Genomic DNA, 27,503 nt, shown 5'->3' on the forward strand with positions numbered 1-27,503 from the left:
CTCCTCGCATGCCAGGATGGCACATATGACATCTTCCTCGAATAGCTCAGTCACACCATAGATGTCCCCCTCTTCCTCGAATAACATCCTTGGAGGTCCTGGAAACGTTTCTTCCAACAACGGGTGAAACGGGCCTTGATCGCCCTCACCCTCTTCGGTTTGGGCAATACGTTCACTCCAATCTCTATACCCACCTCGGCCTCCTCGGGCATTCCGGCCTCTCTGCCTTCCACGGCCCCCCTCGGTTGCCACGACCACCTTGCTCGCTACGACCTTCTCGCCCCTCAACATATCCTAAGCCTCTCCTCTTCGAGTTTTTATGAGCTTCAATGGGCTTTCGCACACCCTAACCGTGTGATCCAAGGCCCTATCCAGGATTATACCCACTTGCCAACATAATCTTTCCCACAGCTATGGCCGGCTTAGACAAATTAGGAGCCTTTGTGAAGGACCCTACAGGCACATGGACCATGGATACCAGCTCGAGGGTTTGAAAGCTGGATTCCTCAGTACACTCTGGCTCCACATGGGGGATGGCTGTCTCGTGATAGATCTTGAAGTCGAATTCTCCATGGACCGTGATAAGCCTGTTGTCCACCACAAATTGTACCTTCTTATGGAGGCTGGAGGCAACAGCACCTACTGTGTGGATCCACAGCCTCTCTAGCAAAAAATTAAAAGCACTTGGTATATCTAAAACCTGGAACACGGCTTGGAAAAGTACAGTGCCAATCAGCAGCTCAAGCTCAATTTCCCCTATCACATCCTTCTTCATCCCATCAAAAGCTTGCACAGTCGACTTGCCAGTACGGATTCTCCCAAGATCAATGCCAAGACGGTGGAGAGTAACCAACGGGCATATATTGAGTGCTGAACCGTTATCAATCAATACTCTGCAAAAAAGAGTGCTTTCATGTTTCACCGAGATATGTAGCGCTTTGGTATGATTAGGACCATCGGGGGGGAGATCTTCATTAGTAAAGGAAATTTGGTCTTTTAATAGAACAACCCCAACGAACTCCTCCAATTGGACTTCATCAATTGACTCTGGCACATGCACCTCATTAAGGACTTTTAGCAAGATGTCCCTATGCTTCTCGGAAGATTTGAATAATTCCAGGAGGGAGATTTGAGCCGGCAACTTCCGCAATTGATCCACCACGTTGAACTCACTAGACTTTACTACAGCCAAAAATTGCTTTGACTCCTCCTCAATCACGGCCTTCTTTTCTATTCCCTTATCAGGTGCGTAACAGCGGCCTGATCGCGTGACAGCATCTACCTCATTTCTTCCGTAACCCCAAGGTACAGCTTTGGAATCGAATTTGGGAGGATACTCCAGCATTACCATTCCGTCTTCCTCCTGGGGAGGCAATTCAATCGTGACCGGCATTGTGCTTCCTCCCGTGACTTCGATTGTCGACATCTCTTCAACCATAAGGTCGATCACTGTGGGTTCAGCAATTTCCAGCTCGATATCGCCTGCGAGCTCCTCATCGGACAGTTCAATCACCATCGGGGTAATCATAGCTATCACCCCTTCCTCGTATAAAGCTGGGGTCTTCGAAATTCCATGCATAACCTTCCTCGCTCGAGACATACCATCAAAGTTGCAGAAAGATGAGCGGAATGATGATGGCATTGTCACGGATACGACCTTCTCTTCCTCTTCTCCGCGTTTGATTACTCCCATGGTTATCATTCTACGGACGCGGCTCAATTTCTCTTCTAGGGTCACATCCTCCTGGCCTTCATAGTATCCCGCTAGCACTAGGGATTCATACAACTCGGAAGCATCCAATACTAGAGTTTGCTGACTTGCCCATGTGTCCTCGGAAATTGAGTTCACTCCCCTACATGATTTGGTAGAGGGTTGCACGTTGCACGTTGGGCTGAGCTCCCGAAAGTCAAAATGTTCTTGTCTAGAAGCTGTTGAACTTTGTATCTTAGCATGTGACAATTATCTACATCATGCCCCATTTCTCCCATGTGGTATTCTCAGGTCTTGGTTATATCGAACCCGGCGAACCTCGGGGGGTTATCTCTAGGCACCTCCTTTGCGACCATCCTCTTTTCAAGAAGCATGGGCAATAACTTTGACAGCGGGTGTGGTAGTGGAGAAAACCCCTTTCGAAACGGCCTCTTGCCATTATCGTATGCTTGTGATGAACTACCTGGAACCATCGTAGGCTTGTGCGCAGGTGCTGCGGTTGGCCGAGGGAAATGGTGCTCTTGCACAAGCGCTACTTCAATTGCGGCCTCCTTATCTTTTCTTGCTGGGAATTTCTTCGTGCCTTCGGTTGAAATCTTTCCCTCAACCATTGCCCATTCAACTCCTTCACCTACTTCAACTAGTTGTGAAAATGTTTGGCAACCTGAGAATACTAACCCTTGGAAGTACTCAGAGGGCAATGTCTTGAGGAACAGCTGCTTCATCTCCCTCTCATTCAAGACTGGCTTCACTTGTGAGGCCATGGTCCTCCACCTTTGCGCGAAGGCTTTGAATGACTCATTCATCTTCTTCTCAACGCGAGTCAACTCTTCCCTCGTGGGGGCAAGCTCGGTGTTAAACCGGTATTGCTGTAAGAACTCATTGGTTAAGTCGTCCCAACTAGTGAATTCTTCAATGTCCAGCGCAATGAACCACGGCAGGGCAATGCCTTCCAAACTATCTTGGAATGTGTGTATGAGGAATGGCACGTTGTCGCATAGCGAGCCATTTTCTCATGTAATACCTAAGGTGGGTCTTTAGGCATCCCGTTCCGTCATACTTTCTTGTGAACTCAGGCTCTGGAAATTCTCGGGAAAGCTCGTCTTGGTGTATGGAGATAACCTATCAGCTCCTTTCAACTCGTAACCTTGCAAGACACATAGTCGCTCTTCCATCTTTGCCAAACGTTTTTCACTCTCATCACTTAGGCGAGGTGTTGGGTTTTCCTTCGGAGGAGGATCCAAATTGACGATGATTAGTGCGGCAGAAGGAGCTTCTCCGGCAATTTCTTTCCCGAGGAGATCAGCAACGTGCGTGCCTCCCGTCGACGGGGAAGCATGTCCTGATAATGCAGGAGTGGATGTTCCAGTGACAGCTACGGCGGGGGGTTCCTTAAGCTTCTGGCTTATTTCAAGCATCATTGCGGTGAGTTGGGCCAACTGGTCCTCCATCTTTGCCATGCGCACGTTGGTGTCATCGTTCTCCATTCTGACTTTTGCGCGCGTGTGAATTGGGGATCTCCGCTTGGCCGTGTTGACAATCAGTAGAAGACAATCGATCAGTTAGTACCTGAAGCAAAGGTAGATAAGCATATATAAGTACAAGTAATAATTAGGCGGTCGGCTCACGACAAAGATCTAATTGCCCCAATTTGCTCGTTTCATTGAAAGCTAGGTTGCCACATAATACAAGAAAAACATGATAGAAAACCCTACAAACAAAGCTACTTCTAAAATGGAAAGACATTCTTTTAACTCCCAACATTGAGACTCGAGACAAATTCTTTAACATTGTAACGCATGTGAGTATGGTCCCATTACAAATCGCACTTGACTCAATCTAACTAATGAGGATGGCTTCCACTCGTGGCAACTCCACTAACTCGGGTTAACTTCAAAGCACGCTCTTCGGCCTCCTCGAGCTCCCTTTTGAGGCGCTTGATCTCGGCTCGATGGGTGATCTTTCATGGCACTTCAGGAATCTTTGGGCGGAGGCTCTCCGGAATCTTGTGCTTAAGGATGTACTCCTTCGAGGCATAATAGGTCTTCTCTTGCCCCTCCAACTCTTCTTCAGGCCATATCAACTTCCGAGGGTGGCACATATCCCACATCGACTTGACCAACGCGACGGAGTCCTCATGATCTTGACATCCGTCAGGGAAGTCTATCCTGAGCGGGTCTTCCTGAATTGACGGTGGAAACTGTTGAACCTCTTGAAACTGTCGGGTGACTCGCGTCGGGTAATATTTGATGACTCCGGTGATTCCCAACAAAGGAATAGGTCTAGTAAGCCCACACACGAACCGCGCTTCTTGAACTCGAAGCCATTTGGCATGCCATTGGAAATCCTCAGGTCCAGGATTGGTCATGAAAACTAGCCACTCAGAATAATGATAATCAGGGGCAAAATTTTTCCTATCTCTAAACTTTAGGATGGGGTGGCTAGAGTCAGAAATGTCGCTCACAGTCATCAAGCTACCGAACCCCTTAATGTGAGAGAAAAACCAAATTTGCAAGAGTGCGGGAGGAGCATGGAAAACTTTGTCTTTATTTTCTTTAAAACGAGTAAGGGAAAGAAAAGTTTCAGTCAATATAACATTAACAAAACTTTTTCCCATACATATTTCACGAACTACCCACGCTACGGAAGGATTAATAGCGTTTCTACAATGTGGGAATATCACAAACCCGAAGAAAGCTAGCAGGAAATATCTTATTCTTTTGGAAAGATGGGGCATTTTGAAAAGCTCATTTAGAAACGAAAATGGGCAGGTTTTGCGATTGATTTTCAAAACTTTTCTCACATCATCTTCCTTAACTCTAAGGAATTCAGATAAGGTCGATGCATACTCAGCTCCTATAGGTGGGCTAACCAACTCCGACGCTAAGGGTTTTCCAATGGCAATACTATATTCCTCAAAGGTTGGAGTAAGCTCGTGATCACCGAATATGAACGTGCAAGTTGCGGGGCACCAAAAATGCGCTAACGCTCGCACGACACCATAATGAGTCTCTATCTCTAATAAGGGGAGTAATCGTCCGACATAAGATCGCACCCAATCACGGCCAGTCAGATCCAGTCCATCCCACCACATGCGGAGCTCGGCCCTCGGGGCGGAAAAGATGTGAAGCTCGGGTACCCCCATCGTATGACAACCAAAGTTATGACAAACCTATTTTGTCATGGATCGACCAAAAAGAAAACGGATAAATAAATTGCGCAGAAAAGAATTTTGAAAACCTTACCCTATTCATTGAGTAGCAATGCCATAAACATGCACATGGGTGGTGGTTCGATTTCTACTCTAGACGGCTCAAAATGAAGCCATGGGATCATCGGACTGAACCAGCAAGGTCGCGGCTAGGTTGGGTTACCCATGACTCCGGCTTTGTCAAAGAACCGACCCATGTCGCGCAGTTGCAGACCGGGGTGGGCACCTTCGACATGAAGAAAGAAATTTCGGGGTTAAGGTGGGCGACTCGTACTACACGGTTGTAGTCGGAGTGGTATCCACCTCAACACTATCCTAAGTGATCATATGTGGCCCAGGTCTGGCGGCAGGTTGTGTGTGCTATGGTGTAGTGCAATGCAGGGGATGCAGGCATGACAATTTATAAGCAATCAACACTTCATACATGAATAATAAACCATACATTCCTTCACCTCCCTACAAGACAAAGGTGAGCAAACACTTCCCCTTATGCCTCCCATTCTACAAAAACATTTAACACCTTTAATGTTAGGGACGTACCTGAAACCCTTGCTGCCAAACAAAAATATTTATGAACAAGATTAATATTGGCCTAAGTCCTCTAAGGTTTAAAACCAAGTCCCCAGCGGAGTCGCCAAGCTGTCGCGACCTACCCTCAGGGGGAGGGAACAGGTTTAGGGGTATTGCCTAAAGGACGGGCCTAAGGCCCATGATCAGGCGCGGGCTCTCCCAAGCCCATACCCCGCGTGACGTTGGGATATTTTTCATGAATTTTTGCATAAAAGGAGTCGCCACTAGCCTATTGGGGTCGGCTAGAAACCAAGTGAGGTATGAGAGTGTACCCCACTTCTTACGCAACCAGAGAATCTAGGGTCGGGGACTTGATTACATTAATTGATCAATTAATGCCTTTTCGGTACCTAATCTTGTTCATTTTAACAAAATGAATTTTTGGCAAGCAGTTTGGATTGATTTTATATCTATCCACTAACATATGAAGTGATCATGCAGGTACACAAACATTGAAATAACAATCATAGCTATCAAGATCCTAATTGCAAAAGTAAAATTAAATACGTGCAATTAAACATAATTAGATATGCAAATTAAACAAACAACATATAATCAAAACACAAGCAACTAAAAGGCTTAATCATACTAAAAATGCAAAGCATAGCAATTCCTAACCAAACCCCATCATTTTTTAATTTTCGAAATTTTTTAATTAATTTTTTAATATTTTTTAATATTTTTTTTAAAATTAATTTTTAATTTTTTCGATATTTTTTTGGATTTTTTTAATTTTTTTAAATATATATTTTAATCTTTTTAATTTTTAATTTTTTTATATTTAAATTTTTTGGATTTTTCGAAATTGCTTTTTTATATTTAAAAAAACTAAATAATAAAGTAAACTAAAATAAAATTTGGGGTCGGGCCGGGTTGGGTTCGATGGGGCCCGACCCGGGTTCGGGTCCGGCTAGGCTAGGCCTAATCGCCTTTGATCGGGCCCAAGTCAGGGACAAAGGCCGAGTGGGCCAAACCACAGATCTGGCCCAACTCGACCTGCATCCCGGTCGCGACGCTCGGATCGCGACCAAGGATGCCGGAACGGCAACGCCTGCGGCGGCGACGTCTCGGGCAGACGGGGACACAGCTCGAGCTCTCCGGTCGCGACGGCGTCCCTCCGGCCACCAGCAGTCTAGGGGGCCCTACGTGGAGCAATCGGGGCGGAGTTCGCTCGGACAATTCCACAAAAAGAGTTGTATACACTAACAAAACAAACAGACTTTGTCTCGGTCACAGCCCGAGCACCTATCCAGACTTCGAAGGCGACATTGCAGAATAGCAAGCGGGGTAACAAGGACAGAAGGCGGCGGAGCTCGCCCGAACTAATCGGGATGAGCTCCGACCGACTCATTTCAAAAACGCACACTAGAAATTTCGATGAAAGGCCTACCCGAGTTTGACGGGAATGGCAGCTTGGAAGACGCGTCGCGGCGGCGGCGGTGGCGGCGGCGATGGCGGCCGGAGATGCGTCGGCGGCGGTTGCGGCGGTTGGGAGACATGTTGACGGCGGTGGCCTCGGCGAATTGCCCCTCCTTCCTCTCCCTGTTTCTCTCGCCCTCACCCTGTTTTCTCTCTCTCTCCCTCTCGTTTTCCTTCCTCCTCTCTTCCTTTCCTTTTTTTTTTTTCGATCTCTTTTCCCCCTTTTCTTCCCCCCCCTCCGTCCGTTTTCTTTCTTCTTTTCCCCGCCGAGATCTCTCCCGCTTTCCTTCGTTCGGCTCCGCGTGCGCATGCCCCTCGGCTTCCCCCAACCCGCCGACACACCAGCGAGATGATGCTTGTCTCCTCTATCCTCGCTGCCCCGCTTTCGGCTTCGCCATTTCCCCAAGCGGACGGCTGCTTTCTGCTTCGCTGGTTCCCCGTGCAGAGAGCGGCGGAGGGAGAAGACAACGAGGTGGGCCGGGCCGGAGGCAAGAGGAGGGTGGGCTGCGCAAAGGGAAGAGAAAGAAAAAAAAAAAAAGTAAAGGGGAGGGTTGGGGCCGGAGCCCATGCGGGGAGAAAATAAAAGAAAAAAGGGGCCGGGTCGGGCCAAGGCCGGATCCGGCCCGACCCGGACTTCCAACTCTTTTTTTTTTTAAAAGGAAATCAATAGTTAAAAAAAAATTGATTTTGATTTCTTTTTATTTTTTATTTGATTTTGATGATTTTTTTATACTATTTGAAAGAAAAAAATAGGTGTCAACAACTTGCAACAGCGATGTTTTTGAAAGCGGTGATTAATACACGAATAGTGTATGGTATGTTCTCGAGGATATGACGACATTTAGGTCGTACTTCCCTTACTACACCTATTCTCCTGACTCTAAAGCACTCGCTTATGGCCATGTTATTTACAGTTCAGCGATTACATCTATTGATTGCGCTACTTGCATAAGCTTCGCAAAGAATTAAATACTCAATAACGCCCAATTGCTGCGGGTTTCTCATGTGACTCTACGATTGTAGGATGAGATGTGAAAATTACCATTTCTCATAATATTGAAGACATTTCCAAAACTTTTGATCTAGTGTTTTTCTTTTGTTTTTAGAAGTCTAGTAGATTCAGTTTTGACAAATAACCAACCTGAAATTAATAAGGACAGTAAAATAATACCACAAATAATCCAATGTATAATAATGATAGTAATATCGGATAAATATTTTACTCTTTTAAAAATCAAAAAGAATTTTCCAAAATAAAAGTAGCCATGGTGCTTGGGCACCGTCTTCGGCGTCTGAATTTAGCAAGTAGTAGAGCATATGAAAATGCAAATTTTGAGAACAATGAAGAGTAGGTTCTTTTTTCTTTTTTTTTTTTTTTGCATTCAAAGAAGATGAAAATGGAGAAAATGATCCTTCATGGTTATGGCATTTGAGGTTTGGGCATCTTAAATGTTGGTGGACTCAATTTGCTTTCCCGTAGGAAGATGGTTTATGGCTTACCACACACCAATCATCCATATCAATGTGAAGGGTGTGTCCTTAGCGCGTCGTTTGCACAATCCAAAACTACCTTCCCAAACGAAGCAACTTATCTAGCAAAGAAAATTGAGTTGATTTATTCTAATGAGTGTAGCCCATTCAATCATCAATCATTTGTGGTAATCATCGATATTTTGTTACTTCTATTGATGATTTTACTTGAAAAACTTGGGTGTATTTTTTGAAAGAAAAGTAAAAGTGTTATGTACTTTCAAACAATTCCGAAAGTTAATTGAAAAGGAGAGTGGATATTTCATCAAGGGTTAATACCCTAAAAAACCCCAAACTAGTACACATGTAACAAATTTATCCCGAGTAACTATAAAAAAACTTAAACTGGTACATTTATAACAAATTTACCCCAAACTAATTTATTCGACCGCAAAAAACTCAAAACTGGTAAATTTGTGACAAATATACCATCCGCTAAATTGGATTAATACCACAAAAAAAATCACAAAAATTGTAAACTGTGACAAACAGAGTGTAAAATCCCAAATTGGTATATCAATCAACTGTTATGTGTCATTTAACTTAATAACTTAACAGTAAGATTTAACGAAAACTAACATATTGTAAATTTGTCACTAGTGTACCAATTTAGGGTAAATTTATCAAAGGTATATCAGTTTTGGGTTTTTGATGGTCAAAAAAATAGTTTAGGATAAATTTGTCACAGGTGTATCAATTTGAGGGTTTTCAGGGTAATAACCCTTTCATCAAAGCTATGAGCATTGATTGTGAATGAGAATTCACTTCAACCACATTAAACAAATTCAGTGAGATCAAGGTATTCGGTGTTTTCATACGACTCCATATTCTTCTCAACAAAATGGAATGACTGAATGAAAAAAACATAATCATTCTTGACATTATTCGAAGCATGTTAAAAAGCAAAAATCTGCATAAGGAGCTTTAGGGTGAAGTCATCATATGTTAGTCTATCTATAAAATAGATGTCCCACATATAGATTTGAAGACATAGCTCCAGGAGAAGCATGGAGCAAGATAACACTTGATGTTTTGCATTGGAGAATTTTTGGAAGCGTTGCTTGTGCTTAGTCCCAAGCCAGAAAAGATTGAAGTTGGAAGACAATAGCAAAAAGCTCATTTTTATTAGGTATGACTTCATTAAAATCCTATAAATTATTCCATCCTAACACTTTGAAAGTGTACATAAGTGGAGATGTCAAATTTGATGAAGAAGGCATGTGGGAAGACAATCCAAAAGTTGAAGCGAATGTTCATGGTGATTCCGGCCAAATGGAGTTGAAGGATCACTCATCACCTTCTTCTCCAATATCTTCTTCAAGTTCATTACCTTCTAGTGGAGCTGATGAATTGTTAATACCAAGACCAAGGACATAGTCTGAGCTTTATGAAGCCATCGATGAGCCTTGCCTTGTATGCCTTCTTGCAAATTGTGAGCTACTTGCCTATGATAATGCTATCAAAGAAGAAAAATGGAGGAAAGCCATGAATGAAGAAATTGAAGCTATCGAGAGGAATCAATCATGGGAGCTTGCTGAACTTCTAAAGGACAAGAAAGCAGTTGGTGCTGAAGGGTGTACAAGGCCAAAATGAAGGAGAAAAGGGAAGTGACAAGGTATAAGGCTAGATTAGTCATGAAGGGGTACAATCAAAAGGGTGGATTGACTAGATGAAGTTTTTGCCTGTGTCATCTATATAGAAACAATTAGATTGATCATTTCCTTAAGAAGAGGGAAAAGAAAAAGAAAGAGAAAAGTGTGTGTGGAAATGGAAGTTTTAGAGTCTGCTTGGATTGATTGGTGGAAGAGAACTTGATTTAAGGGGAAATGTTAGTAATTAAACCAAATTCATGAATGTCCTACATTCATGCATCGTGATTGTTCATGTTTCTATGTCTAGTTTAATGTTTTTCGATTCAAAAAATATATTTTCTTGAAGTGTTAGACACATTTATGAGTTATTTCAGAGTAAAAGTCACATGGCAAGCTTATATAAAGGTGAGTGTTTTAATCAATTCATAAGGTGAAATAATGTGAAATAGAAATTATGATTAAAAAAAAAAAACCTATTCATCTCCTTCTCTTCTTGATTAGAGTCAAGTTGCGTAAACAATGAGTGCTTTGCCTATAAATTCTTCTATCGAAAGCTAGTTTATAAAGTCGGCAGCCAGCTTAGACACTTGCTCTTAGACAGTGCTCTTCGTTGCTCAAGTATGCTTACATTGCTAGGATATGTGGAAACACTCCTGTACCTTTTTTTTTCCTTAAATTTAATGAAGTACTAAATACATTGTTAGCATAATGCATGTGAAAAATCTAATTTAATGAGGCTTTTCACTTATGTTTGACACATAAAAAATATTATGGAAGTTCACCCGGCAGTAATTTGATCTCATGGTTATGGAAAATCCAAGTTTCAGCAAATTGGCCTGAACGAGAGCTAGCATGTGGTTGGATATTTTGTCCCAAAAAAAAAAAAAAAAAACTTCCCGCCTTTTCTCAATTTGGGTCGGTCCTTGATGCTGCCACCTGAACATTATTAAATACAAAACATGAAATCGTGATGCCGTAGTTCATTCTTCAATTAACTCCCTAGTTAATAAACAAACGAGTCGCATTCAATACTGTAATATTGAGTCATCCCGCGTGAAATGGCTATTCCCCACAACCAAAAATCCCATGTGGGGATCAATGGGACGGACATTTGAGAGAAAAAACGCAGGATTGTCCAGACGAAACGATCAGACTAGCTGCCTGATCCATTGTTGACTAGGGTTCATTGGAAAGGAAGTTGGTTGGTTGATCTATGGCTGAGCTTGGTGGTGGTGGACTGGCAGCAATTAGTTCGTGCGCGTGTAGATGGTGACGGCGCTGGTGGTGCCAGGCCAGTGGCAGTGGAGGCGACCTCGGTGATGGTTGCAAATCGACCAGTGGTGTCCGTTGAGTTACAGGAGGTTCTAGTAGTGGTGGCTGCCGAGTTCGGGAATTGCCAAGTTTATTGGTGGGGAGCAGCTAAATGCACGTTTGGTAATGATTCTATTCCCAAGAACAATTTCTGATAAGAATTGATTCTTTCTTATTCCTGTTCAGGAAATAATTTCTAAGCATGTTAAGCCGTTTAGTAACTGTCCAAAATTTCTGATTTTGGAATAGAATTGCGTTTAGTATCGTATTCAAACTTTATACTCCAAATCATTTTCTTTTAATTTTTAAATAATTTTATTACTTTTTTCCTTTTTTTTTTTTTTTTTCTAATTTTCTTTTTTTTTTTCCTTTCTCTCTCATATTCTTCTTCTTCAAGTGGCCAGTTCGGTCCGAGGGCCAGCTCAGGGCAGCAACCTCACCGAGCATTGTTGGCCCTCGGCGAGGTAGGCCTCACCGAGGCCGGGCGAGACCCGTCGAGCCTCGCCGGTGGGGGCTTGCCTTCGGCAAGCTCGCCGAACCTTGCCTTGGCTGGCGAGCCTCCGGCGAGCTCATTTGGACCGATTGCCGGCGATCGGCGGTAGCGGCAACTGGATAAAAAAGAAGAAAAAGGAAAAAATAAAGAAAATATGTGCTTGATTCTATAAATGTTCCCGAGAACAATAATTCACTTTTTTTTTATTCTTGATTCTGTTTCAAATCTATTTCTGGAAACAAAAAAAATAGAAATTCATTCTCGAAAACAAAAATTTTACCAAATACGATTCTATTCCAAAACTACTCCCGATAACAAAAAAAAAAAAAAAAAATTGAATCTGGCACTATTGGGATAATTACCAAATAGGCCCTAAAAGAGTTAATCATTTTTAAGCAAATGCTAGGGTTCTCGCAATTAAAAAAGAAATTGCAGAAGCATCCAATCTGACCAACGTGGATAATAAATGGCAAGCCAACAGTATTAGTAACAGGGCAAATATCGAATCGATGACACAGATCGAAGAATCTTGCAGGAGTTTCTGAAACATACATGTCTTGATATCTGCATTTGATATTAGCATTCTAACCCGAAATACAACAGATCTTCAATAGGCTAAGTCTGATATAAGAGTTGAGCTTTATTTAGATATTTATTGTGAGTACTAACATGTGATTATCTGTTTCCAGTAATTCGAAAATGCTAAGTCATTTTGTCCTCTCTTTCATTCACTTATTTCCTGTTTCTTTGCTCTTGGGAGATGATTGTAGCTAAAAATGTATAGATCATACGATAATTAGCCTTGGAGAAATACTATCAGCGGAACTTACTGTAAGTTGCCTGCTGTTAATGTGAGTATCTGCAGTTATTTTTCTCAATAAAGTATTGGAAGATATATGTTATTTGATTGGTAGAAGAAAACGACCCGGGAGGAGTTTGGATTGATCAATACACTACTTATTTTTGTTTCAGATGAAATCCATGAGGGAAGCATATTTACCTGAATTAAATGAGATGTACAGAAAATCTCTATGAAGTTACAGCAGGTATGTGAATAAAGTCTGCTATTGGGAACATTCCAAGAAAGTTATTGCTTAATTTTGATTCTTTCCTAATATGTTACATGGAGTGAACATTTCTTAAGAAAAGCAGACTAATAATTGATTTTTAAATCTTTAAATGGTCTATCATCCTTTTTTATCTCTTTCTTATCATATGTTATTCTTATACATTGCAGCATGAGTCTCTTCCGCTACAGCCAAAGTCAGATCAGCTTGACAAATTGAAAAATTTTAAATTGATGTTGGAGGGCGTAATTGCTATTTTGCAAGTTAACAAAGCTGATATAGTGCCTTCTTTCAAGGAGGAGGTGGTTCATTATGAGACACAGATTATAAACTTTATCAACACAAGTAGGCCTAGGAAAGTAGCTATGCAGCAAGGGCAACTTCCCCCTCCTCATATGCACTCAATGCTGCCGCAGCAGCAGCGGCAATTGCAACCTCAAACTACTCAAGTGCAGTCACATGAAAATCAAATGAACCCTCAATTAGAATCAATGAATTTACAAGGTTCTGTAGAATCAATGCAGCAGAACAATATGGGAAATTTGAATCATTATTCTATGATTGATTCCCTACAGCCGAATTCCAATATGGACTCTAGAACAGGTAATGCCTTGAGTACAATGCAGGTGGTTGGTATGGGATCTATGCAGCAGAATCCTGTTGCTCCACAACAGGTGAACATGAGCACCATGCAGCAACAGGAACAACAGATGCTACAGACACAGCAGCTTAAGCAACAATATCAGCAACGTCAAATGCATCAGCAACTCAAACAACAGCTTCTGCAGCAGCAGCTACAGCAGGCTAAGCAGCAGCTTCCTTGGCAACTGCCGACTCATCAAAGGCGTTCCAACATCCAACTCTGGAATGCAGCTTGGCTCTGCTGTTATTAGTAGTTGTCATCTACTATATTAAAGTTTTTCTTCTTTCTTAGTGTAGAAATTGATAGAGGACAAAAGAGGAGAGCATACAAACTGATTAATGTTTGCCACTCACGCAGTGGAGGCGACCTCGGTGGTGGTTTCAAATCAATCAGTGGTTTCCGTTGAGTTGTAGGAGGTTCCAGTAGTTGTGGCTGCCAAGTTCGGGAATTGCCGAGCTTATTGGTGGCGAGTAGCCAAAAGAGTGCTTGATTTTAAAGCAAAAGTTAGGGTTCTCGCAATTAAAAAAGAAATTGCAGAAGCATCCAATCTGACCAAGGTGGATAATAAATGGCAAGCCAACAGTATTAGTAACAGGGCAAATATCGAACCGATGACACAGATCGAAGAATCTTGCAGGAGTTTCTGAAACATACATGTCTTGATATCTGCATTTGATATTAGCATTCTACCCTGAAATACAACAGATCTTCAATAGGCTATCATCAAACAAATCTAAGAGAACTATTAATGTTACAACACGGACTGCACTTTGAATATACTCCTACGTGCTTTGCAGCCATCGCCCATCAAAGGGCGCTCGGGGAGCATCACAGCTTTTCTACAGGCAACGCCCTTTTTCGCAGGCTCTCCACACTTCCAACTGAATTGACAAGTTCTTCAATTAGACCATACATGCACTAAGCCACGACGGTTGCCAGTGTATATCTCATTCCGTTCTTCGTCGTAGAAAAGTGCAGTTATGTCCTCCAGGGCCTCTGAGACCGTGCTTCTCATCCTCTGAGAGTGGCTCAGCAGCTTTTGCTTCTTCAACTTCCCGCCAAGCAACTTCATCTTCTTCGTGTTCCCGCCATCACTGCTACACTCGTCGACCTTTGGACTGCCATTAGTCGCATTTATCTTTGCCAGGCATTTCCCAGTCAAGATATTGCTGATATTGATTGACCCAGCTGTACCAAAAGAGACTTTCAAATGAATCCCATACACAAGCATCTAAAAATGTGAAGCCACAGTAACAGTCATCCCAGGCTATATGTAACTTGGGTGAAAAAGGAAGAATCAATGTATGTCGGAATAGAAGGGTAAATTTTAGAGAGGTGTATCCAATTGAGAGTAGCAAAGTCAATATTGCAAATACAGCAACAACGGAATCATGCAAGGTCCTTGCTCGAAGTCAATTTTGCGAAGAAGAATGTTTACCATTCCCTTCTGCCCAGTGATCGTCAGAATCAGCCTTGCAGTAAGAAATTATGAGATCCTGATCGCTTGTTATGTAGATGTTATTAGTGTTGCAATCCGGATGCCACAGAAGGTGATCCTCAAATGAAGTCACGAGCTCGCCACGGAAGTTCCATACCGAGACAGTTCTGTTTCTAAATGTCAAGAACAGCTGATTCTCATAAAGAAAGATGAATGCTGATGGAGTCATAAATTCCGTCCGGCTAACTTCCATCACTTCAGCATTCCGAACCTTCAAGGAAGAAAAACCAACAGTTACCAGGATGTAGATGGAAAAGACATAAAAGAGATATCCAGAGAGAAATATTTTGTACATCAAGTATTTGGAGATTCTCATTTTCTTGCTTGACCAGCAGCTTCTCATTGAACTGTTCTATGAAGTCCACCTTCTTATTACGATGAAGTAGATGGTTGAAGGCCTTGAGGACTGTCCCATCCTCTATTGACAGTATCTTAAGGGGAACGTGGCTAGTAGATCTATTAAAAATCAGTAGCATGATACCTGGACTGTAACCAGAAAAAATGGAAAAAGAGAGGCATTAGCAGTGTAAGATACATATGTATTACACAATGAAGCAGTGACATGTCATAATATGTACGTATTATCTGGAAATCCATCTCATGATTTCTATATTCAATTTGTGATAGACAGAAGATAGCATGCTCGCAAGAACTGTAGATATAGAGACTGAGTTTATGTTTACTGGCTACTGTAGTGACAGGCACTTACAACAGCACAGTTCTTCTTAAAGAGGATAATGCAAAGTATGGTTGTATAGTTAACAACTGCACATGCATTAATATATCTATAACTGAAGCATCTAGCTAATGTGGAAAGTACATATACTATCACCTAGGTTACATAGCTGATGGCACAAAGTCGGCAATTAAACTCTCTTAAGAAGCCTTATGAGTAGTATTTTTTTTTTCACCTGCCTTACGAGTAGGTCAAAGGGGGCTAAGCATCTAGCTAAAAGGTAGTTGAAACAAAAAGACACATGGAAAGTACATGTACCATCACCTAAGTTACATAGCCGATTGCACAAATTCAGCAATTAAACTTATCTTAAGAAGCCTTATTAGGGTGCCTTTAGTAATCATTCTAACCCTAGGAACAATTTCCGCTCAGAAATTATTCTTTTTTATTCAGCTCCAGAGAACAATTTTTGACCATTCGGAAGTGCTTGGTAACTATCCAAAATTTCTATTTCCAGAATAGAAATACATTTGGTAAAAACCTTAAAATTGCTAGTCCGAACCATTTTCTTTTAATTATTTAATAATTTTATTAAAATTCTCCTTTTCCTTTTTTTCTATTCTTTTTCCCTTTTCATCTTCTCCTTCTTGGCCGCTCGCTGGCCATGGCCGAATCCGGCAACCGCCCAAAAGGAGGAAGAAGAAGAAAAGGAAAGGAAAGGAAAGGAAAGAGAAGAAAAGAGGAGAAATGAAGAAAAATTAAGCTTGATTCTGAATTTGTTCCCGAGAACAAAAACGCAACTTTTTTCTACTTCTTGATTTTGTTTAGAATTTATTCCAGGGAACAAAAAATGGATTTTTGATCCCAAGAACCAAAAAATGGATTTTTGCTCCAGGAACAAAATATTTACCAAACAGATTTTTGTTCCAAATCTACTATCAAGAACCAAAAAATAGAATCAGTTATTATTTAGCCTATTAACAAACAGGCCCTTAGTAGTTTATAGAAGGGGACCGTGACAAGTGAACTAGTATCACAACAAAATGCATCAATTAACAAAGGCCCTACTTGTTCTTCACTTCACATGATTCATACCAAAAGTCACACTGGAAATTGAGCTTATCATTGTTCAAATTTGCAGGCACACACAAGCAATGTGTCACAGAGAGAGAGAGAGAGAGAGAGAGAGAGAGAGATTACCTGATTTTTATTTCTTGCACATGCTTGTCTGAGATGGAATACAACATTGTATAGTTTTTCAAGTCAAAGACCTTGTATATACTGGGCAAAAAAAAAAAAAAGCAGGGAGAAAGAGGAGCATCAATCAAGGAGTGAGTCTATGGTAACAATCTACAATTTTAGCAAAGAAGCATAACAAAGAAGTGTACCTATCTTGCGCTGAGTAAGTAAGAACCTTCCCATTTACATCATCGAACTCCACAAAGCCAGGCCACTTCAAGGATTCTGACTCAAAAAGAGCAAATCCAGCATCCGGTTGGCCCCTCCTTATGTATCTATCAGAAAACAGAATACATCATGTCATGTACTAAATCTGCTTCCTGAAGTTGAAAGAACAACAAACAAAAGGTAAACTGTACACACTCAATCCTTGTAGATCTGCATTTCAAGGAGCTGAAGTTGTCAGATGCATATACTGAAACTGTAATAAGTGAATCATTGTTCTTGTTGTAAAACAAACTCCGAATGACTTCATCAGGTGTAACATTCAAGAAACATATCCTTTCGTTTGATTCTGCACGAAAAGCCAAACATAAACTGTTACACACAGATTCTCTTACAGAGTGTGTAGGCATTGGATTAGCTCACTAGATACTTGAGTGAAAATTTTCAGTCCAATATGGACAAATGAATCAAGTGGGCACCTCTGCTGAAAGCTGCACAAACACCCGAATGGTTAAGGGCAAAGACGATGTCATGTGCAGCCACTATCTCAATAACCTTTGTCCTGTTCATCAGGAAAGGCAATACAGGTGAACAATGTCCACTGGGGTCATGGGTATCGTATTCCTCCTGAAAAATAATGCATTGCCCATTGGTTAATAATAGTGCAAATTTGGGTAAGCTAAATATACATACTGGTCATGATGATAATCGCACTGACTAGAAAGGCAAAAGTGACCAAGTTTCAGAAACTATGATGCAAGATATATTATATTCACATCATTTTGAACAGATTGTACTCTGATTTCACTTTTCATGATGAAAAAAATTGATTAGAAGAGATCATTTGTCACCATCTAGTGGGACAGCCATTGGGATAAGAACTGGCAGTGTAAATCCTGCTTCCCAACCCATAACATCAGTCTGAACCAAAGACAAATACCATTCTGAAGATGCTGAACACGATTTTGTCCCAGCAGAAGATCCACCATGAATACTCCTAAAAGCACCAGATGCAGACAAATATACATCCTATGTCTAATTCCAAGATCTGCATTCAACGGGTGCAGAGACATGGTTTACTAGCTATGAACTTGTCAAAACTAAGTATAACCTCATTCTCCTATATGATCTAATTGGACTCTCACAACTGTATGGCTCGAACAAAGTGGCTAAAACCCACTCAAACAAAAATACCTTCCTTTAACATGGTAACTCAAACCTAGACAGCGTAAATTGAGCAGACCCAGGAAGGGTAGAGTATATGCATCCACTCAGCTCGCTTAAAAAGAAGCTACTTCTCAATTGCGCACTTCAATTCAAGAACTATCACGACATATTCACTATCCTTCTTTCTTACTCCAAATCTGTCCACAGGCATTTTATCAACCTCAATCAAGCTCTAACAGCTATAAAGTACCCGCAACCCTAGAATTAGAACGTTTGCACGAGCGAATTAAACATCCCAAGTCTCACATCTTTCCTTGATAAATCCATCCCGAGTGCATCACGAATGACAACAAAGCGTACACAAGCCTACATGGTTCCTAACGACACACGATCCAAAATCGAAGGATGGAACCCAAAGCCTTCGAAGCGAACCCAAATAGGAATTTACACTGACCGTCAATCGCATGTTGCGAAACCTCTCCTGGGCATTGCTCATGCTGAACGCGCGATCCCTCTTGGACCGAATCTCCCGCCTCTGCAGCTTCTTCACGCTGTTCACGAACCCCTCCCCGCGCGGCCTCTTCTTCGCGACGACCCTCCGGCCGGAGCACGGCCTAGGGTTCGCCAATATCCTCCTCCCTTCCATCATCATCCCCCACAGACACCACCACAGACCGCACCACGGACACCACCTCTCAGCGCAATTCAACCTCGACCCAACTGGGGCAACATCATCCCCCTCCCGGATTCACCTCGAACCACCGATTCCCGCGACGAGACGCGGCGTTCTTGAGGGAACCCAGAAACGGGTGCTGCTCAGCTGGAATTGGGGAAAGAGGAATTTGCACAGGGGGAGGGGGAAGCGAGAGGTTCTTGGGAGGGGATTGGGGTTGTGGGGTCCTTCGATTATGGGCGTGGGGATCGAAGGGATGGAACTGTTAGGGGCTTTGGTGTGGGGATCTTTGATGAGGCTTCTTCGCCCAAAGCGAAAACCACGACCCTCTCGGAGCAAATGGAGCTCCCACGCCGAGCCGAGGAGGAACAATGGAGACCTCCAAGTTAAAGAGCAAGGTGTCGGTCAGCTGGATTAAAGGATGGGTGAATGAATATCTTATATTCAAAATGATCCACCAATTTTTCTTTTTCTCTTTTTCCTTTTTCAAAATGATCAAGGCATGTTCTGAAAAATAAGGATATCGCAAGCGTCATAAATTTTCTCCCGCTTTATAATCAAAGGAGATTTTCAATCGAGTACCTCAAATTTCCAAATTTGACTCCATATGAGGATTCCTTTAATTAATACCGTCATGTCATGTAGTTGTATGGTATTACTGACTTGCGCTCTACAGAAGTTAAACATGACTGATTATGCGGTTCGGTTACCTAGTAAAAGTCACGACATCTCCATTTAGGTAATTGATGATGTAGGAGAGGAAAATAATGTGAATTAAATGATTTTAACTATTTAATATATCTCCTTTAAGGTGGCATCGTGCCTAGAGACCAACATTGGATGAGGAGGTGGATTGTCGATTAAAAGTGAATATTTGAATCAAGAATCATACCAAACCGAATGGATCTGGGCGATTCGTTGATTAAATAGAACTAGCTTCATTCCCAATTCTTAAAATTTGAAATCAATGATTATCAGTTATGTTCTTAGTTCCAAGTGTGGACTAAATCACCGGACTGAATCGATACATTTTTTATTAGCAAGGTAATGATACTTGATCATATTTTATCACACTTTTGGCATCTTTCCATCGAGATTTTCATTAATCAAAGATCCAAAACACTAAAGAATGAGACTTTAGATTATGCAACAACACTTACAGTCTTATAGGGAATAGAAAATGAAAAAAAAGAAAAGAAAGAAAGATATTACTATCGGGACCAAGTAAGCTAGTTCTCACTTCTACAAAATGGAAACCGATCCATTATAAAATCAATCACCCCTCTATTTAATGGTGTTATTTTTCGCATTGACATATGATGCCTTATAGTGACTAACATCTTCAATTTTGAGGTACTTGGTTCACAGAAAAAGAGCTTCGATATTTAAATGTGATGCTGGGCAAAGGCTCAAATATTTACGGTGTCATTATCCCTATCTTAAAAGGTCCAATGCAACGGGGTTGCAATGGCGAAGTGCCAAGTTGGACAATAAAAACGCTCGTACAATGTTATCTACGTGTTGCTAAGTGGGTACTCTCCGATCTCCTATTTGAGATGAGGCCATGTGCGTGCTCACACAATAGAGATGTAAGATAGCTGCGATTATCATTTACGGCCCGTTTAGTTCGGCTTTTAGGGAATGCAATTGCAAAAATGCAAATACCTTTGGGTGAAGGGAATTTTCTGAAATGTAAATATCATTTAGTAAAATTTGTATTTGTAAAAGGCTTTTATTAAATTTTAAAAAAAAAAATCTATTTTTTTAAAGTCCGGCCACCGACGCCGAATCCGGGAGGTCGGATGGCTGGATCTAGCCCATAAACGGTCGCGGGGTCGCGCAACCCCAAGCAGCCATCACTCGACCCCGGCGACCATTGCCTAAATCGCGCAACCCCAAGCAGCCGTTGCCTCAGGTCTCACGACCTCAGGCGACCGCCTAGGTTGCACAATTCAAGCCACTAGTCACTTGGGTTGCGCGACCATCGGACCGCCGAATCTAGCAACCGGATGGCTGGATCTGGCCCCCAGACGGTCGCCGAGGTCGGGCAACCCCATGCGATGGCCGCTTGAGGTCGAGTGACCCCATGTGGCCATCGCCTGGGTCACGAGCCCCAAGCAGCTGTCGGCCGACCCCGGCGACCATTGCCTAAGATCGCGTGACCTCAAGTGACCGCCTGGGTCGCGCGACCCAAGCGTCGCCTAAGGTCTGACGACGGTTGCTGGGGTCGGGCGACCCTCGGGCGGTGGTCGCTAACGCGTCGTTGGCGTGCATGACCCTTGGCTGGCGGTCATCGACTTCTCCACCGAAGAAGATGAATAATGATGAACTTGCATTCCGAAAATGCATGTTGCCAATGGACCTCTACCCCTCCATTCCCCTAAAGGCATTTGAAGCCCTTTCAAGACGCAATTGCATCTTCCCAAAGTCTTCAAAAACTTGAGCCAAACACCACTTACATTTGGCCAAACCCCTCTAGAGCCCCAAAGCCCATTCCAAATGCCGACCTAAACAGGGTACATCTTCGACTTGGCAGGGAGGGGTTGGCAGCCGTGATTAGTAGGCCTTGAGGTTTTTAGAATGCAAAGATAAACGCCCATAAGATACGTACTTAAAAGTTTTACTTAAATTTTAAAAAAAAAATTGATATCTCTAAGATGACATTGGCAAACAACTCGAATCGGAATATGATGATCTAAAATTAATTAATAAATTTATCAGATAAAGTGTTGGTACATACCTCATATTATAAATTAGGTTAATGCCTTGAAAAAATTCAAATTTACCAAAAACTAATTTTTTTACTACCAAAAACTCCAAACTAGTACATCTTTGATAAATTTATCCCAAATTGATATACTTGTAACAAATTTACCCTTTGTTAGTTTTTCATTAAATTTTAATGTAAAATTACTGAGTTGGATGACATGTAATAGTAGACTATTGTATTAGTTTGAGATTTTATAACACCTGGACCCCTAGAGTGCCAAAAATTGGCACAAAAAGACACTTAAGTATCAAAATCGGAGCAAAATGGATTACTTAAGTGCCACCGACAAGAAAATCCAGCCAAAACGCGACGTGGCAATTTTCCAGCTAGCTGCACGCAAAACAACGTTATTTTGCATGTTGATGTAACTAAATAGTGTCAAAAACGACGTTGTTTTGATATAATTTGAATTTAATATAATAATTAATTAAATTAAATTTTAAATGAATAAATAATTAACTAATTATTTAAATAAATAAAAAAGGGAGGGGAGGAGGAGGAGGTAGGCAACCAGCGGCCGAGGGCTCAAGCCTCACCACCACCACCTCCTCTCTGTCGCCAAAAAGGTGGGGGAGTGTCGGCCGGGGCCGAAGAGCCCTGGCCATCAGTCGGCGACCTCAACCGACTAGCGGTGAGGGCCTCCATGTCCTCGCCCAGATCTAGGGCGAGGGTTGCAACCCTCCCCCAAATTCGGCGAGGGTCACCGGTTGGGAATGAATTGCGAGGCGGCAACTAAGGTTTCGGGAGGTGGGTGACGCCGGCAAGTAGAGACAACGGTAGACGATGGCGAGCTTGACGTGGACGGGCAGCAACATCAACTTCGACATCTTGTGACTGCCTAGCACAACAACAATGGAGGCTAGCAACGGCGAGGGACAATGACGTTCAATGGCACGAGACTCGGTGATGGAAACAGTGGCAGCGGCATCGACGCAGGATAGTGATCGGCTCAAGGACGGCGTCGGGCGGTAGTGACACAGCGGAGGTCTGGCATAGGTGTGGATTTTTCTCACAATTAGCCCAAATCTCACCTTCCTTCCACAGATCCAACCCTCCGGTACCCAGATCTGGCCTTCAATAACTCCATTGCTGCCATGCCAAGTAGTCACAAGATGCCGAGTTGATGTTGTTGCTCGTTTGCATCACACTCGCCATCATCCGCCGTCATCTCTACCGCCGAGGTCACCCACCTCTTGAAACTCTAGCTACCGCCTCTACAATTCATTCTCGGTCGGCGACCCTTGCCGAGATCCGGGGAGGGTCGCGACCCTCGCCCCGGATGTGGGCGAGGGCACATCGGCCCGGCCAAGGCTCGATGCCTCGGCCAACACTCCCCACCTTTCCGGCCGATGGAGGGCGGCGGCGGCGAGGGCTAAGCCCTCAATTGCCAGCTGCCTCCCTCCTCCTCCTCCTCCTCCCCCCCCCTCGGGAAGTCATTTTAAAAAATAAATAAATATTTATTTTTTAAAAAATTTAATTTAATTAATTATTATATTGAAATTCAAATTATACCAAAACGACATCGTTTTTGTGTGTGTTTTGTTGAGCCAGCTTGCCGCAAGCCATGTAAGCGAGAAAATTAATGATAAAAAAATGTCACGTAGGATTTCCGGCAAGATTTGCCGAATGTGGCACTCAAATAATCCTTTTTTTTATTTATTTATAAAAGTGGCACTTAAGTATCACTTTCGTAAGTTTTGGTACTTAAGTGTTCATTTGTGCCAACTTTTGGCACTTGAAGCATTCTTTTGCCGGATTTTACTATATTTTTGTTACGAGTTGTATTATTTTTTTGGGTTTTTATGTATTTGTCACAAATATACCAGTTTAGGGTTTGTGATGGTTGCACAAATTAGTTTTGAGGGTGCGTTTGGGAAAGCTTTTGGGAAAAGCCTTTAAGAAAATGCAAAGGCCTTTGAGCTAAAGGGTTTTGGTGAAATGCAAAAACTGTTTGGTAAACTATAATTGAAAAGAGCCTTGAGAAGCAACTTTGGGGAAATGCTGTTTAGTAAACATATATTTGAGAAGTCCTTTAGAGCGACCAATTTAAGTTTTTAATTTTTATTTTTTTAAAATTGAAAACAAAATAATGATTTTTTTTTTATATTTTTGCATTGAGATGTATATATAAAAGAGATATATTAACAAATTCAATGACTTTTTTTATTATATTTGTGCACTAAGATGTATATATGAAAGAGATATATTAACAAATTCAATGACATTTTTTTTATATATATTTTTGCACCGAGATGTATATATAAAAGAGATATATTAACAAAAAGAAAGAGTAATTTCATTATAATAAACATGATTACATATGCATTGAAAAAGGAAATAGGTTTTCATTGAAAATTACAAACATCCTTAAGTATTTACTAAACTCATTGCTATTTAATCACGTAAACACGCCATGTCAGAAAATATATTGTCATTTGAAGTACCGGCCCCCTCATTTGTATTATCAAGATCAACTGAATATCCATAATTGGGATCCAAATCTGCTCTTGTAAAATGTTTATCATTGGCGGCGTTCCGTCGTATATAATTATGCAAGGTCATCGCTGCTATAACAATTTTTACTTGTTTTTCAAATGGAAAACTTGGCATATGCTTTAGAATCTTTCACTTCTTCTTCAACACACCAAAAGCTCGCTCAATTTCCGATCGCGGCGAGGAATGAGCACGATTGAATACTTCTCAATAACCTATAGGGGCAGGACCTTGTTGAAATTCTGGCAAATGATATCTAACTTTTTTGTATGGTCCCAAATAACCCGTTGGATTTGGATATCCAGCATCTACTAAATAATATTTACCTGCATAAATATAATATAAATTTGATCAACATATATCATATTTATACATATTAATGTACAAAAACCATTAATTAACAAACCCGGAGGAGGATGAGGAAATTGCACATCATGTCTTCCTAAAGCTTCATAGAAAATACGAGTATCATGGGCTTGTCCCTCCCAACCATCCCAAACATAAATGAATTTCATGTTAAAATTACACACCGCTAAGACATTTTGAGTCGGTGTACCTTTTCGACCAATAAAACGAATATGATCTTTTACAGGTATCACCGCTGGGATATGAGTGCCATCAATAACTCCAATACAATCCTAAAACAAAAACGCAAATATTATTATATAATCAAAATTTGCATTTAGTTCTTTCTTTCTATTGAATAATCAAAACATACCTTAAAATATGGATAAAATCTTCGATTATTTTTTATCTTCTCCGGAACATCCCTAAATTGCCAATCAGCTGGTTGGATCAAATCTTTTCCCATTTCACATACTTTGTCTAATACTAAGCTAAAGTACCTGCTTATAGTTTCCCCAGAGCGTTGAAAGGGCTCTTGTGTTAACCTCGTTACTAATACCATGTCCTAAAATATGAAGAAATATTCCAAGCATTTCTTTAACATTAATATTCCTAGTTCCTTCAAGACCATAGTGTGTTACCAAATCATGCATTAAATTATTAAATGCAATCTTATCCATTCTAAACATTTGATAACACCTTATCGGATTAACATCTTCGCCCATCAACTCTTCTAACCATGCATATCCTGTATATGATGATGTCCTACAAGGTTTTTTGTGACTGTATATTGCTTGATAAGCGATTGTGGCTTGAGTAATTTCCATAAGTTGATTGAATTCCTCATCCTCTTTTTCATCGATTTCTCTTTCAGGAGAATCGTCCATATCTGTTTAAAGTAACAAAACAGTAAGAAAAGTGATGAATAATCATCCATCAATGGAACAATTATCATCCACAATATATATGTAAATTCCACCAAATCGAAATAACACAAACTGAACACACATGTCTCACATCAAAACATAATCATAAGAAGAGTTCACAAGTAGCGCAAATTAGCAACCAAAAATAAGTCTCACATTACAACATAGATTAATATGAAAGAGTTCAAAGAAGTAACTAGCATCCTAGTGGCGACTATTATGCTCTTCCAACTTATACTTCAGCCACTCAACTTTTTCTTCATCTTCATCCAAATTCATAAAAATCTGCCTGTTGTCTTTTTTCTCAGCAAAATGAGAGAATGCAAAGAAGAACAACTTTCTGTCTTGCTTAATCTCAGGTATGGCTTTCAATGTTTGCACAATTTCTTTATAAGGATCAAACTCCCTTGCAACCGATGTTGCATTGCTCCTACTTTCAACAGCTGAACAAAGTCTGTCGATTTGTGATGCTAATTTATCAGGTCGGCTCAATTTTTTTCCTTTCTTTCCTTGAGCTTGCTACGTTGAACTTTCTACCATTCTTTTATAGCTCTTACTTTGACTTGGTTGGGCATTTGTTTCACCTACATCATGCTCTAAAGTATCATCAGTAGATCCTGCATAATCACCAACATCAGCTTGTGTGGTCTCAACATTCTCATTATTACATAAGTCTTGTGCAGGATTTCAAGTAACACTTCAAGTAGCAACTGTACTGGAACATTTGATCCAACAAAACTTCCAAATCCGGATGTATGCCTTTCATTCGAAAGACTCTAAGTTTAGGATTGACCTGTTATAATAAAATATTTTAGGAGTTATATCATAAAAAATGAACTTACAAGTAAAATAAAAAAGTAACAAAAGATTAGATAAACACCTGAATTTGCTCTCCCACCATTCGTCACTCGCGTTAATGGTTTTCTTCCTTGGATCCCATCCTAGTCTCGTTTCCTTTTAAATCAATTGCTTCCATTTTTTCCATTCTTCCTTTAAATTATCCCACTTACTCTTCATTTGATTTTTATCATATTTTTTCCCCTCAATTCCTCAAACTTGTTAATTATATCCGTCCATCCATCCCTTTTGTTGCTCGCGGGACGATTGCCTTTTTCAATTTGTTCAATGCATAATCTACAAAAAAATTCTACATGTTCAGAACTCCAATATGCCTTTTCCTTTGATGAACTTGCCATCTTTCAATAAAATGAATACAAACATATTTGAAAAATGAAAAGAGATAATGTTAACTATGAACAGCAAGCAAGAGACACTATAAATAAATTAAAATGCAATTCATATGAACCCACGTGAAAAAGCACACCAAGTTGGATATGTAAGTGGGGAAAAAGAACAGAAACATAAAAAATAGAAGTGAAAGAACCTTAGTTTGAGGTGGGACAATCTACACCTTTTGAGCGGAGAGAGGCGAGCACTTCGATTGTGAGCGAAGAGAGAGTTGTGCACCTGATTCTAAGCCAAAGAGAAGTGAAGAAGAAAGAATATTAACAAGTTACAAAATTCGACATACTAACCTGAATTTTAAAAAGCTGAAATAGGTACTAGACCTAAAAAAAAAAGGTCAGAAACATTGTCATTTTAACATTGACTTCTGAACTTTGTGAATCAACTTGAAACAAGGCAACAATCCATTGCTGACTTTTCCAAATCTTAGCTTCATGGCATTGTTAATCAATGACCAGGTCAAATAGGATAAAGCCCTCAAGTTTATTTGCTATGTTTGGCATTTGGGGGAACAAACACAAATCTGACACTTCTTAACTTACCAAAACATTTAAGGGAAACAATATCCACAATGAAGGATAAGCATCAAGGGAAGATAAGAACAAATGCAGAAACACTTGTTATAATCATCTTTCCATGTGTAAAAAAGGATCTCACCAAAAGGCAGTACTGCTTGCCTTTTATAAACGGATAAAATAAGAAAATTCAGGTGGTGTGATTATGTATGCTAATTAGCAAGCAAAAGAATTGAAAAATAAA

General features: G+C 41.0%; 2 protein-coding genes across 3 annotated transcripts; one reads left to right on the plus strand and one right to left on the minus strand.

Annotated features, from left to right (window-relative positions):
* Positions 1 to 12,822: 12,822 nt before the first annotated feature.
* Positions 12,823 to 13,963, plus strand: LOC120293499 (serum response factor homolog A-like). Of its 2 annotated transcripts, none has more exons than XR_005551375.1 (2): positions 12,823 to 12,883; positions 13,075 to 13,197. XR_005551375.1 is itself a non-coding variant. In XM_039312988.1 (2 exons), the coding sequence occupies exons 1-2, from the start codon at positions 12,869 to 12,871 to the stop codon at positions 13,795 to 13,797; spliced, it is 282 nt and encodes a 93-aa protein (XP_039168922.1). In that variant the 5' UTR covers positions 12,863 to 12,868; the 3' UTR covers positions 13,798 to 13,963. The 2 variants fall into 2 exon arrangements, 1 of the variants encoding a protein (XP_039168922.1); XM_039312988.1 differs by lacking the exon at positions 13,075 to 13,197 and adding an exon at positions 13,531 to 13,963 and having other exon boundaries at positions 12,863 to 12,883.
* A 173-nt stretch (positions 13,964 to 14,136) lies between these two features.
* LOC104433358 lies at positions 14,137 to 19,368 on the minus strand. Its single transcript, XM_010046071.3, has 8 exons — positions 18,747 to 19,368; positions 17,605 to 17,752; positions 17,324 to 17,474; positions 17,110 to 17,235; positions 16,922 to 17,002; positions 15,339 to 15,531; positions 14,986 to 15,256; positions 14,137 to 14,735 (listed from the first exon to the last, which is right to left on the minus strand). Exons 1-8 carry the CDS (start codon positions 18,942 to 18,944, stop codon positions 14,446 to 14,448), a joined length of 1,458 nt encoding a protein of 485 aa, XP_010044373.1. The 5' UTR covers positions 18,945 to 19,368; the 3' UTR covers positions 14,137 to 14,445.
* Between the last annotated feature and the right edge of the window lie 8,135 nt (positions 19,369 to 27,503).

This window comes from Eucalyptus grandis, chromosome 1, assembly GCF_016545825.1.
Source record: "Eucalyptus grandis isolate ANBG69807.140 chromosome 1, ASM1654582v1, whole genome shotgun sequence".
NCBI classification, from domain to species: Eukaryota; Viridiplantae; Streptophyta; class Magnoliopsida; order Myrtales; family Myrtaceae; genus Eucalyptus; species Eucalyptus grandis.